At 36.7% G+C, this 14,742-nt stretch overlaps 1 protein-coding gene across 5 annotated transcripts in view; it reads right to left on the reverse strand.

The window, feature by feature from the left end:
* Positions 1 to 13,444: 13,444 nt before the first annotated feature.
* Positions 13,445 to 14,742, reverse strand: part of LOC117400665 (YTH domain-containing family protein 3-like) — a 28,183-nt gene continuing 26,885 nt past the window's right edge. For all 5 annotated transcript variants that reach the window (XM_034000927.3, XM_034000928.3, XM_034000926.3 and 2 more), the window contains exon 5: positions 13,445 to 14,432. In XM_034000927.3, the coding sequence (XP_033856818.3) occupies positions 14,409 to 14,432 (24 nt within the window). In that variant the 3' untranslated portion in view covers positions 13,445 to 14,408. The remainder of the gene's footprint in view (positions 14,433 to 14,742) is intronic.

Here is a 14,742-nt window from a genome sequence, read left to right on the forward strand (position 1 = left end):
CTGACTTCTCATATATGTACCTAGAACATATGATTTAATGCTTGAAGGATGATTATCAAAGATTATGATAAAAAAAACACTAAAATATACCAGCACCACTAACTAGGAAGAAACATGTTTAATTAGCCTGCATACTGTATCTTTAATATTAACTATGGAGGGCTTTAACCAATTAATACAGCAAAGTAAATTAAGATGACTTATTTAATTGCTCAGTGGATACCTAGTTTCAACCTTGGTGATGATTAAGGAGAGAGGCGCTCTGTTGGCCTCAGGGCCTGAAACATCAGACATTCTGGATAAACACTGCACCTCCTCCTGGGAATAACTTAAACTGCAGGCTGGGTCATCTCGATTGTTTATGGATTCTGAAAGTGGCTTCCGTCTCTCTTTACTTCAACACAAACAAAGTCCGAGGTTCACTTTACAATGAACTTCCGTGGTATTTATGGCTCTGTTTATGCTACTCTTACATTTGTTCAGTCAACCTGCATTGGCCACCCATCATCTTTGTGTGTAAGCATAGTTTTACTCTTTGTTTCTGTGACATTACCTTTTTATAGTTATTAGATGTTTACCAGAAAACAAAGTTTTGGAGGTTAAGACAATATAAGGGGTAGATGAATACATACAGAATGACTGAGCAGGGTGCACATGTTGGTATCTTATATGTTGTTATCCCCAAAGAAATAATCAAATTCTCCGACATACAGAATAGATTTTAATAGAAAAGACACACAAGAGCGGTGGTACTGCCACAAATGTTATTAATTTTCTAGAAATGTAGAAATAGTTGGTCCAGGGAATGTTTTGCTCATTTTACCACAGTCAAACCCATTGTTTACTAAATATCTTGGTATTCCTCAATAGATCATTACACTATCTTCAAATACATGCTAAAGAATTTCAGGAGCAGTCTGGTGCAATGGTTCCCCAACACATTTAGTAAGCAAGAGGTCTGACTGAGATGGGTAAAACTGACAAGAAACGGGGCAGCAGTGTGGAGTAGTGGTTAGGGCTGTGGACTCTTGACCAGAGGGTTGTGGGGGACACTGCTGCTGTACCCTTGAGCAAGGTACTTTACCTAGCTTGCTCCAGTAAAAACCCAACTGTATAAATGGGTAATTGTATGTAAAAATAATGTGATATCTTGTAACAATTGTAAGTCTCCCTGGATAAGGGTGTATGCTAATAAATAAATAATAATAATAAATGACCCACGTCCCAGACATTCTACAATTATTACTTGTTGGAGAGCAGTTTATATCAACAAGAAGAAGGAGTTAAAGGTTGTACCTTTAGTATTCATTAAACATGTTAGCACAGACACCATCTTGGGGGCACCCAACATATCTTGTCAATAGGAGCCTGCTTCAAGACTGGGAAGTTCATGAAGGTGCTGACAAGTTACAAGGGCAGGTATGTTTTCTTAAGGCTGGCTATAGCCTTGGATCACCACTCAATCAAGGAGCTTCTTTAGCAACTCATGCTAAAACTGTTCTCTTGTCCATCCAGTCAGGCAAATATCTATTGCTCTCCTCACAAATGGGAACTGTGAAGGACTTTGGGAATTCCCTGGAGTACAGCTTCCATTCAAACATCTGTGATAGATGAAAATATGTATCTCTAATCTTTGTAAGTGTAATTTAGTCTGCAAATATCACAACTCTGTACATCTACGTTATCTGCTGTCATTCAATATTTCCAAGTGTCTGCAAATCTCAGATCAATTGTGCAATAATCAAGGGCTGTGACTGATGTGATTTTCACCAAATCATCCCACTGCAATTGTAAAGATCAAGTAAGCTTATTCCCGATATCACAGGAATCAGCCTATGTTTTCAAGACCCTATTAATAGCAGATAATTATTTTAATGATGTAGTTTTAGAGACAAAAGTACTGCTAGACACAAAGCACAGAGTGACGGAGGGACAGCCCCCAACAATACATATTGCCTTCTGTTCATCTTCATTCACAACCTACTGTCTCTGTCCCACTGCTTGCAGCTTCTCCATGGTCTCATACAGTAAATACAATTAGGTAACTTTTCTATATTCTAAACTGACAGTCAATTTTGCAGGAGGGCAGAGGGGCCCTTGAATTTAAGAAGGTAGTCTATACAGAATGCAGCAGTATTTGATGCTCCAGCTATTATAATGTCCCAGGCATTCAGATCATAATCCCAAACAGCTTCATTCTTTTACTCTTATAGATCTCAACACAATTAAGAAACATAAGGTATGTATGTATGTATTTTTTTTTTTACAATGTCATAGTGTGCATGTGTGACCTAATGTATAAGGGAGCAAAACTTAATCAAAAATAGATAAAGGCAACAGATAAACAAATTATAAAATAAACAGGAAAACTGAAAAAAAGTCTGTTTTTTAAAATTGATCACCCTTGTTACTATGCAATCTAAAAAGGAACAAGGAAGAAATTATCTAAAGCACACAAAAGATATTAAAATTGAAATTCACTTTGCATATGCAGCCTTTATTATGTTAACACTGCCATGCACAACCAGCAATTGGGAAGACTCATCATTACACCTATTTATAACATTAACTGCTTTACATTTATTCACATAAAGTGCGGCTGTAAAAATGATAAAAAAAACATGTGGTCCTTTCTTTAGCTGTCTGGAGAACAGGGATTGGTCCATAAATTAACATGTAGAAGAGGACAGCAAAGTCAGAATTCTAAGCCTCCACCAATGTAATTACAGCTCTTTAAACATCAAAAGGTGTAAGAAGGATTTCTTTTCAAAAAGTGTACTGACTCGCTTGGCAGGCCACCATTAATTACTCCTATAAAACTGCAGTTTGTACAACAAAAGCCCTGCTAACATGACATAATTGCATTTCAAGGGGCTTCTGGGGGAGTGCAGGCTTTATTGGTTGCATTTAACTGCTCTAAGAATGGGGGAAATTAATAGTGCGGTCAGTTTACTTTACAAATGTACCTGAGCCACCACTGACCTTTTAAAGCAATTTAAAAAGATGTTACTTTACTGTATGTAAATGAAAACTTTTTGTAGATCAGTCAACAATGCAGTTTCAGCACATGGTAACAGTGAACCATACAGCATGAAGTTAGAGGTTCTGTTATGATTGCAGCGGGAAAAAAAAAATATGACAAAGTGTTATTCATTCAAAAGTATATGAACAATAAATTGTAAGAATTCTTTGGAATGGGGCAAATAACAGTTTAGCTGCACAGCAGCTTGAGTTAAGATAAACTAATGTAATTTCTGCATTGGGTCATCACTGTAGATAAATAGGGCATTAAAACAGCAGTAGACACGAACATCAGTAGCCATGCTTTGGTGCACATTGATAATGCTGTAACCTGCAGCCTAACCACTGTACTTTTCAGATATGTGTCACTTTTTGTGTACTTTAAACAGCTTCTGGTCAAGGTATTCCAAGGTGTGTGAAACTAGTCTGGATTCTGACAGATTCTATTCCATTTCATATTTATTGGACTTTTGGGATGAGATGTTAGCCACTGTTTATTAAAACGTTTGACTCCAGAAAGCAATTTCCACCAAAAAGCACTAATAACAAACCATGCTTTTTAGTTATCTAAACTGTGGTGGATCTAAATGCAACCAACACATAAGATCATCATTAATATACACAAAAATTCACTAAAGAATCTGGCGGGTATTGTTACAAAAAAAAAAAGTGGCTTTCATTACTTTGCTGCACAAAAGGTCTTATTTAAGAATATAAACAATTCAAACAGCACTGTTAATTCCACAGTTTAAAATACAAACACAGTCAGCTGCACCAAAATTCTATTTTCACATCTGTCTGGAAGTTTAAATTAAGAATTACACAAGTTAACACAAAACCAACAGGCAGGCATTATCCAGAAAGATACTGACTCTTATGAAATAAAAATAAAATAAATCTCAACAACGGTCAATTGAATATATGAAAACTTTCAAATATATCCTTTTCAACAAGGTTCAGGGTTCAGGCAGGCAACTTTTTTTTCTTTTGACCTTTTTTGGTCTTTTTAAATCATTATGCATTACATTTTTCTTAGTTGGAATATATATATATATATATATATATACACACAGACGTTCTCAAATTTGTTGGTACCCTTACAGCTCATTGAAATAATGCTCCATTCCTCCTGAAAAGTGATGAAATTAAAAGCTATTTTATCATGTATACTTGCATGCCTTTGGTATGTCATAGAATAAAGCTAAGAAGCTGTGAAAAGAGATGAATTATTGCTTATTCTACAAAGATATTCTAAAATGGCCTGGACACATTTGTTGGTACCCCTTAGAAAAGATAATAAATAACTGGATTATAGTGATATTTCAAACTAATTAGTTTCTTTAATTAGTATCACACATGTCTCCAATCTTGTAATCAGTCATTCAGCCTATTTATATGGAGAAAAGTAGTCACTGTGCTGTTTGGTATCATTGTGTGCACCACACTGAACATGGACCAGAGAAAGCAAAGGAGAGAGTTGTCTGAGGAGATCAGAAAGAAAATGATAGACAAGCATGGTAAAGGTAAAGGCTACAAGACCATCTCCAAGCAGCTTGATGTTCCTGTGACAACAGTTGCAAATATTATTAAGAAGTTTAAGGTCCATGGAACTGTAGCCAACCTCCCTGGGCGCGGCCGCAAGAGGAAAATCGACCCCAGATTGAACAGAAGGATAGTGCGAATGGTAGAAAAAGAACCAAGGATAACTGCCAAAGAGATACAAGCTGAACGCCAAGGTGAAGGTACGTCAGTTTCTAATCGCACCATCCGTCGCTTTTTGAGCGAAAGTGGGCTCCATGGATGAAGACCCAGGAGGACTCCACTTTTGACAGAAAAACATAAAAAAGCCAGACTGGAATTTGCTAAAATGCATATTGACAAGCCACAATCCTTCTGGGAGAATGTCCTTTGGACAGATGAGTCAAAACTGGAGCTTTTTGGCAAGTCACATCAGCTCTATGTTCACAGACGAAAAAATGAAGCTTTCAAAGAAAAGAACACCATACCTACAGTGAAACATGGAGGAGGCTCGGTTATGTTTTGAGGCTGCATTGCTGCGCCTGGCACAGGGTGCCTTGAATCTGTGCAGGGCACAATGAAATCTCAAGACTATCAAGGCATTCTGGAGCGAAACGTACTGCCCAGTGTCAGAAAGCTCTGTCTCAGTCGCAGGTCATGGGTCCTCCAACAGGATAATGACCCAAAACACACAGCTAAAAGCACCCAAGAATGGATAAGAACAAAACATTGGACTATTCTGAAGTGGTCTTCTATGAGTCCTGATCTGAATCCTATTGAACATCTATGGAAAGAGCTGAAACTTGCAGTCTGGAGAAGGCACCCATCAAACCTGAGACAGCTGGAGCAGTTTGCTCAGGAAGAGTGGGCCAAACTGGGTGCAGAAGTCTCATTGAGAGCTACAGAAAACGTTTGATTGCAGTGATTGCCTCTAAAGGTTGTGCAACAAAATATTAGGTTAGCGGTCCCATCATTTTTGTCCATGCCATTTTCATTTGTTTTCTTTTTTACAATATTATGTTGAATAAAAAATCAAAAGTAAAGTCTGATTTATATTAAATATGGAATAAACAATGGTGGATGCCAATTACTTTTGTCAGTTTCAAGTTATTTCAGAGAAAATTGTGCATTCTTCGTTTTTTTGTGGAGGGGTACCAACAAATTTGAGCACGTCTGTATATATATATATATATATTTCTAAAATTGTTTTCCTTTTGTAACTGGATAATTTATTAGAGTTGTGATAATTCTGCCTAATTGGCATATGTCGTTGCAGCTAATTACTCGCAGGATTAATGCAAAGGCTTCAATAACAAAGCTTAAACATTTGCAAGAGTTCATTATCAGTGGACAATTATTTACTGGTATGTATAATTGCATAGACTGTAATGAAATGAACCTGGAGTCCACCCAGGGGTGTACATTTGGCAACATTCAATTCTGGCACCAGTAGACAAGTAACATTTTAGTTTTACTCCTTAACAACCATAGATAATGATAGTTTCTCCTTGGGTCTGGACTACTCACACGGCCACCTTTTAGCAACAATTTTCAAAATGATTTGTATCCCTGTTTCCAGCATAGGTTGATAGCCAGCGTAACTTTATTTTGATTGCAGGCAGTCTGTTTAGGTGAAAGCTGGTTGAACATTACACCTGTTAATTTCACCCTCTGTTTATTATCACCAAGCCAGAATATAAAGGGAGCATTGGGACAAGCTCCTGATTATATCACTGGTTATTATCACACTCTGGCTAATATCAAGCACATAGAATTCCACCCCACTTAATGACATATTGGGGAAACAAAATCATACGATTAGAAAGTTACCATACAGAACTGAAATCTTTTTACACAGAGTAACCCAATCTAGCACAAAGAACACTGCAATATGCATGCTCACAGCTTTCTATTGTTTGTAAGTAATATAATGTACATGTATAGTAAAGTCAAAGCCCTTTATTCTCAGGTTTTACCAATTTTTACAAAAGCTATAGGTTGGTATTTACCGATTTTCACCCAAAATTTGGCCCTTTGAAAAATACTGAAAATCAATGATTTCACACTCAGTAGATGCCTTTATGAAAATGTTAAATTAGTGTAATATGGGTTTTCTGTTAAATCTACTTAAGTATAGATTAACTTCACCAGCGTTACACGGTTTGCATTTACAAGTGTTGGAGAGTTGCTTTTCTGACCAACCTCTGATATGTACCTGCAAAACTGGTTCTCATTTACAGCAGCTCTCTGGGGACCGTGGGAGAGGAACTGGAGCACCCCAACCAACCCAGGCTTGAGCTTCTGAGATCTGAGCAAACCAGCAGCCTCAAAGGTGGTGACTGAAAGCAAACCAACCTTATCTCAACCTAATTCATTACAAAATAACTCTGTTTTGTTAAAGTGCCAACAACTTAACTACAGAAGTTATGTTATGTTGGAACACCTGTAAGGCTAAGATCGGTATCAAAGTGGCAAATGATGTGGACCTTATAGCTACGCAACTTGAACCTGTTGCTTGTAGAATCTAAGACTGTAGAATGAAACAAGATGCTAGCAGACACTTTATATCTGGCTTAAAGAACAAAGCATGTTTTAGAAACCAAATTATTCAAAAAGACCACACAAAATCATTAAAGAAACAACAAGAGGTCTAGGTTTTAATTTCAATTATTTTTTTTTTTTTTTTCAACATGATAAAGTCTCACAGTTAGGGTTACCAACTGTTCTCTTTTTGAGGCAGCTGTACCGGGACATTAAATGTCATCAAAGTTTATGATTTTTTTTTTTTTTTTTTTTTTGTACGACATGACTCTGGTGTCCCGTTTTTTTGTAAATCAGAGGTGGGAACCCTACTCACAGTAGATGAAACCTGGAAAAGGTGTAATTTTCAATGTTTGAATTCAAGCTTTGTGATTTAGAAATCAACAGTGCCACCTAGTGGCAACCATGTATATTACAATAAGCCTTTGTCCTGTTGTTGAGGGCTTCTTTGTAGTGATCAGAAGTCTCTAAGCTTTCTCTATTTAGGAACACAAAATAGTTTGCTTTAAAAAGGTTGTGGGAATCAAACCTAGTAATGGTTAAATAAAATAAGAAGTGTGTGCTTGTATTGGTCACAGAGGCATCGGTTTAAGAAAGACTAGTTATTATTATTATTTATTTCTTAGCAGACGCCCTTATCCAGGGCGACTTACAATTGTTACAAGATATCACATTATACATTATTTCACATACAATTACCCATTTATACAGTTGGGTTTTTACTGGAGCAATCTAGATAAAGTACCTTGCTCAGGGTACAACAGCAGTGTCCCCCACTGGGGATTGAACCCACAACCCTCTGGTCAAGAGTCCAGAGCCCTAACCACTACTCCACACTGCTCAACAACAAAGATGGTCCATCTAGCCTAACAGTGAATTTAGAGAATCTTTGTTAAAAAAGGAACTCTAAAAAAGTTAATTTGGAAATAAAAGTATTTCCAAATAAATTTCCAAGTATCTTAAAGAGATGGACTCCACCCCCCACCAGTAATTCAAGCCCTGAAGGAAAAAACAGTTTTTTTTTTTTATCAATGTGTTGTTTTTCTTCTATTAAAACTAATAGCAGTGATAAAGTAAAATACCTTATATAGCTATCACATTTATGCAACAGATAGCATTAATCTTAAATATGAGAACTCCATTGTCTCTTTTTTTTCATAAACTTTGCAGAATAAAATATACTACTTCTATAACATTAAACACAGAAATAAAAATAAGGGGTCACCTAATTCAAATTACATTTATCCTGCCTCTAAGGCAGCTTATTTTGATATTTTTAAAAGAAAGGTCAAATTAAATAAGGACGTGATTTTTTTATATATATAATTGTTTTAAACTTTGTATCATATACAGTACTCAACTATCAATGTTAATATATATATATATTTTTTTTAAATAAATTAAATGGGCACATGGAGACCTGACCCTATTGTATTTCATTATTGCTAAAAACATAACAGGTGTATTTAAAATAAATGTTCAGAAACTTAGTCTTAGTCTTTTTTGTTCAGACTGAATAGATTCCATTCTTTTAGCCTGTCTGCATACGACATGCCTTTTAAACCCGGGATAATTCTGGTTGCTCTTCTTTGCACTCTTTCTAGAGCAGTAATATCCTTTTTGTAACAAGGTGACCAGAACTGAACACAATATTCTAGGTGAGGTCTTACTAATGCATTGTAAAGTTTTAACATTACTTCCCTTGATTTAAATTCAACACTTCTCACAATATATCCGAGCATCTTGTTGGCCTTTTTTATAGCTTCCCCACATTGTCTAGATGAAGACATTTCTGAGTCAACATAAACTCCTAGGTCTTTTTCAGTTCCCTTCTTCAATTTCAGTATCTCCCATATGATATTTATAAGGCACATTTTTATAGCCTGCATGCAATACTTTACACTTTTCTCTATTAAATTTCATTTGCCATGTGTCTGCCCAGTTCTGAATGCTGTCTAGATCATTTTGAATGACCTTTGCTGCTGCAAGTGTTTGCCACTCCTCCTCTTTTTGTGTCGTCTGCAAACTTAACGAGTTTGCTTACTATACCACAATCTAAATCATTAATGTAGATTAGGAATAGCAGAGGACCTAATACTGATCCCTGTGGTACACCACTGGTTACCTCGCTCCATTTTGAGGTTTCTCCTCTAATCAGTACTTTCTGTTTTCTACATGTTAACCACTCCCTAATCCATGTGCATGCATTTTCCTTGAATCCCTACTGCGTTCAGTTTGAGAATTAATCTTTTATGTGGGACTTGAAATCTAAATAAACCATGTCGTATGCTTTGCAATTATCCATTTTCAATGTTGCATCCTCAAAAAAGTCAAGTAGGTTAGTTAGACACGACTCGTTAAATCTGCAGACAAAATACGTTTAAACATCGCGTCTAAAATTAACTGCGCGTGTGAAAATAAATTGGACCTGACGCTCACTTAATAAATGGACTGCAAAGGGTTAAGGCAAATAATTGTGTTTTTTATTAAATATCCTTACGCCAAATAAAGTAGTCTCTGAACTGCACACTAAAATTAAAACATGTAAAAGAAAGTAAATCTTTTTTTTGCTATGTGCACATTGCCATTGAAAAAATACACCAGGGGGCAGAGTTGAGACAGCACAGTTTTTTTTTTCTTGTCAGTGCACACACACTGAGCAGAACAGACGTGAGGAATAAAAATTAATTCAATGATGTCTCGGATTTCAGTAATTTGTTCAAGATCTGTGTCAGAGAGGGGTGGATAACGTGCACAAGTGTCTTTTTGTGTTTTTCTTTCACATTTACAAACCACTAAAAATACATTATTTGAGTGAGCATAAAGACAGCGATCTGTTGTGTTTTTTTTTTTTGGGGGGGGGGGGGGGGGTATTTTTTTTTTCTGTTTTGCGATCTTCCAGTTCATTTGTTTGTTCTTCATCCAAATTGGGATATTTTGCAGGCAATTGGTCACTATTTCATAGTTACAGCTGTACATCTGTAAGTGAGTGTAAGCATGTGACAAAGTGGTTTGTAGTGCACAGGTGTAGAGGTGATGCAGTGCTCAGTAACAGTTCAATGGTGAAAATGAAGCTTTATTAATTTCTTTTAAATAATAAGACTGACTATACACAACGATGTGGACAGCCAGTCAAAACCACGGGGTTCAGACCCGAAATAATAACAAACACATACTTTAAAACAACACAATCACCAGTCCAACAGTGAGTGCTCCGGGTGCAAGTGGTGGTGTAAATACGAAACAAGTGTTAACAGTGGTAGAGTGCAGCCCGGGTTTGATGCTGGCTCATCAGTGATAGCTCTTGGATATTTAGCCATCTACAATGAAAAACAAGAACAGTTAATAGCTAGACAGACAATACAACACTAAACACTCACGGTTTCTCTTTACTCCTCCAGGTCATTCCGTAACCATAACAGAGGAACAGATTGCTTGGTCACACCCCCTTCGGTAGCGAGTGCAATCACGTATCCTCCAATCCATGACTGACACATCGCCTACCGCATTAAGGCGATGACTTCTGGTATTGTGACTCCGCACCCTTTCTGGATGGCCGACTTCTGACTGACCCTGGAATGAATTGCCAAACCATCCAGTCCAGGGCACTCTGTTCATGTTATACAGCACCTTCACAGGTCAGGAGGGAGATTGTTGACTCAGATTAATTCGCTCTGTCACAAAGCAAGATGGCTACCAATACTTAGTTTAAATTCTGTGAGGCAACGCAGTGATTTAGAGTATGTGACAAGACTCCAACTGTCCTATCCATCCAACACATGGACAGCTGAAACCTTGCTCGACCAATAACATTGCTTGTCTCACGTTCCATTACAAGCCCTGGAGTATAAATTTACATATACACGCGTATGGAATATTGTATGGATTTTCAAAAATTATTTATAGGATTCACACTTAAAGGAATATATTCAATAAAGTTGGTTTAAACAGTCTAGGTGATATGATTGGTAATAATCATAATCTCACCAATTAGATACATAACTAGGATTTTAATTCAGAAAAAAGTGCTGGTACAGGTAGGATTGGATACATATAGAAATAAGAATGTGGCAATATACAATTACATTTTTGCAAATACCCCATGGTAGTTCCATTGACGGTGAAACAGCATCCATAGCAAATATTTCATCTTTGGCCTTCACTCAAAACTACTTTCTTACAGACCCGGAGTGATTTACCATTTCAAATTCAGAACAATTAATTACCTTTTCTATACCATTACTGTATCAGAAAAAAAAAATCACACAGTGTATCCTTATAGTTAACCGAGTCACCTTAGAATCTGCTCTCAAATAAAAATAAATATTTACGAGTCCAAACAAAGCACACGCTGTACTTACAAAGCTGACTGCTCTGTAGAGGATCTGTGTTTTCAGTATAGTGAGGACACCGTGTTATGCTCTGAAGAATCCACGAAAAACTCACCTTGTGCTGTTTAGACCACTAGAGGAAGCCACAACGCTTGGTGGTACAGTCTAGGGAGATCCAAAGAAAGTACTTTGGACACTTGACACCTTTATGTACAAGAGGGAGCAATTGTTTTACATATTGTGTGAGCAGGCAATAAAAGTAAATGGTAAAATCCCACAAATGAAACAGATTCCTCCGTTGCCAAAAGCATTGTTAGGTGAACTTATTACACCTGATGCAGACACGCCTTAACAAACCTTTAAATGCAGCAAAATTGCATGGATAGCACTGTGAGAATAAGCTTGCGCTCCACAAACAGTTACCATCACATAAGGTTCACAACCCAACAAATAACTGACAGCTTGGTATTTGCTAACCAATAAAATGCCATGAAAGCATACAGCTTATTATGTTACCATCACTTTATGATCCACTCTTTAAAAAGATGCCATTGTATGGCTATGTGTTCTGTTTTACTCTAGTTGTGCCATGGTAGTCACAAAAAATGTGGAAGGTAAGAGTTATACGGAAGCAAACTGAATCCCCATACAAGAACGTGGCACATTTAGTACTAAAAAATATATAGTAAAAACTTACTTCTCACCCAAAACAGAGCACAAGGATCACAGTGGGTCAGGATTTGAATGTGGTTACAAGCCTTTTCTTTAAACACTGGACCACACAGCCTCCTAAATTAAACTCTGGATCTTTGCAGCTATCTTTTCAGATCCAGTCAATTGAATGTTGACAGCATTTGCAGAACATCATAACAGCCGATTCGTAGAAGTCATTATGGACCTGACTTACCATACCTCGCAAGTTTGGTGTTAGTTTTTAATTTCTAAGCTTTTTAGCTGAGTATTTTCCATTTGTAAAAGGCCTTTTTGACATTCTGAAAGGCTGTTATGAGTGAAGTGTAGTTTAAAACAAACAAAAAAAAAAGCTCTACACTGTGTCTCTTAGCAATGTAGTTAATGCTCGTCCTGCAACATGGTAGCTGCGACTGTCTGCCCTGCACTGTACAAAATGTGTGCACATTTTCCCTTCAAATATGTAAAATTCAAGGTTAATGCTCTACTGCCAAATGCATTTTGTTTCGTACAGCACTGGATTCCGTGTTATTCTTTTGATTTCTCTGTGTTCTCATTAATGCGGATTTCATAGGGCCCTATATTGTTACCATTTAGGAACTGGTAAATGTTTGAACACTGCACAGAGCTGCACAATTTCTTTAAAATGTCTTCAATGAAAAAGACACCAACTGCATCAAAGATCGGAAATACTTCTACTAAAGATCGCTCTGTCCAAGAAGGGGGCATCATTCATTTATGTTTTTATTTTGTTTGATAATTCACTGATGTCGAAGAATAACAAGGCTGCTGTTATAAGACACACACTTACTGCAGACTTGAAGGGTTGATACTCTACTATTAGAGTAGCTTGCATACAAACAAACACTAGTTTAAGACATTTAAAGGTCTCCTTCAGTTTTAAATGGAAAATTTAAAAACAAACAGATGTTCTCTTTTACATCTGTATATAAGAATTGTCATGTTTGTATCATATATATGACCTTTTACAGTTAATCTTCTGATATGTCAAATGTCCACAAAAGCCTTGAAAGTTAGTTATTATACCAAACAGCTGATCTGCTAAACAGCATCAACTCCAAATAAAGAACATACAACTAACAGCAAAAACAATCTCTTCAAATCAATTTTGAGGTTGGATGCGACTCTTTAATCATGCAAAGATTTTAGTGGGACTAGAGTACCTCATTAGAAGCAGAATATTCCTGATCATAGGATCCTGAACATACGGGTTAAGAATATGTAATATGGATGATCTTAACACACGCCCCCACCCCACCCAAGAAAAAAAACAAAAAACACACAACACCACTAAACTAACAGAAACAACTCAAAAGCATTACTGTCGCTAAACAAGTATTATGTTTATTTAGCTAGTGAATCACCTAGAGGAGAAAATTGCCACTTCCTTGATAGAAGAGCTAGAAAGTTACATTGTAAATGCAGTTACAGAGGTCTTAAAAAGTCTGATTTAGACTGAGGTACGTTTACTCCAAAGTTCAGGACAGTTTGATCTCTGGTAGCATCAAACAAATTTCTCCTTAGACAAATGCACTTTTTCTTATTACATCATTACAGGACAAACAAATGTGTGCATTAACTGGTGACACCCACCAAGCTGCATAATAATATTCTCCTTAGTAGTACATTAATTTTTAAACAAGGGAAAGGTCAGTCTAGAAGAATTGTATAATTTGATGTTGGTTTTCATTTGGCAAATTGCAGATAGATTTGCTATTATTCCCCATCATGATTTCCACTTAAAATGATACAGTTTGCGCAAGATCATTTCAATCTAATTCTGGCATGATTTGCAGATTTTTTTTTTCCCCCCCTCTTCTGGAAAGCACTAAAACTTATCAAATTAAAAAAAACAAACAAAAAAAATCAATTTACAACACAAAGATTGAAGCATTGTGAAACCTCACCTTATTGGAACCCACTGGTTAATGTGTTAGTAACAAAACCAACAAATCCAAAAGGCAGTTAAAGAAATCCTCACAAATTGCTCAAGTCTCCTGTGCTATTACTAGGATGTGTTACAGAGGACAGGAGATATTGGTAGAAGCTTTAGAAGGACTGAAAGTGCGTAACAAAGATACAGTTCAAGTGTGTTTTTTTTTGTGTGAGAGGAGTTAAGGGCAGATGCATCAAGAACCAATACAGAGTCCACTGTTGTGTCAAGTGTTCAGAGATGTAGTCTTCAGCAGAAAACATTTTAGAACCCCCTCTTCCTCTGAGGTTAGGCAATTATTTAAGGGTCTACATAATTAGTGTTGTAGTTCTAGTAGTGACATCTCCATAAGGTTACTGTTTGTTTCTATTCCTCTCCTGTAAAGGAAGCAAAGAAGAATATGATTAACACAGTATACAAAACAGGCTACATAAGTATGTCAAGTCAGTAACACCCTTTCCTGCTGGATAACCTGGCAATTACAGCATCCTTCCTTCAAGGACCACAACTATCCTTGGAGATTAAACACCACACTTTTAGTTTGGACTGCTACATTTTTGCCGAGGTATTCTAGGACAAAAAGTCTTTTAATGGTGTGCTGCACACCTTCCTGAAATACAAATTGGTTCACGTACCAGTAACACAGATTCCCAAGATCTAGCCAAAACAAAATCTTGTGTCCATCTT

Source organism: Acipenser ruthenus, chromosome 4, assembly GCF_902713425.1.
Source record: "Acipenser ruthenus chromosome 4, fAciRut3.2 maternal haplotype, whole genome shotgun sequence".
NCBI lineage: Eukaryota > Metazoa > Chordata > Actinopteri > Acipenseriformes > Acipenseridae > Acipenser > Acipenser ruthenus.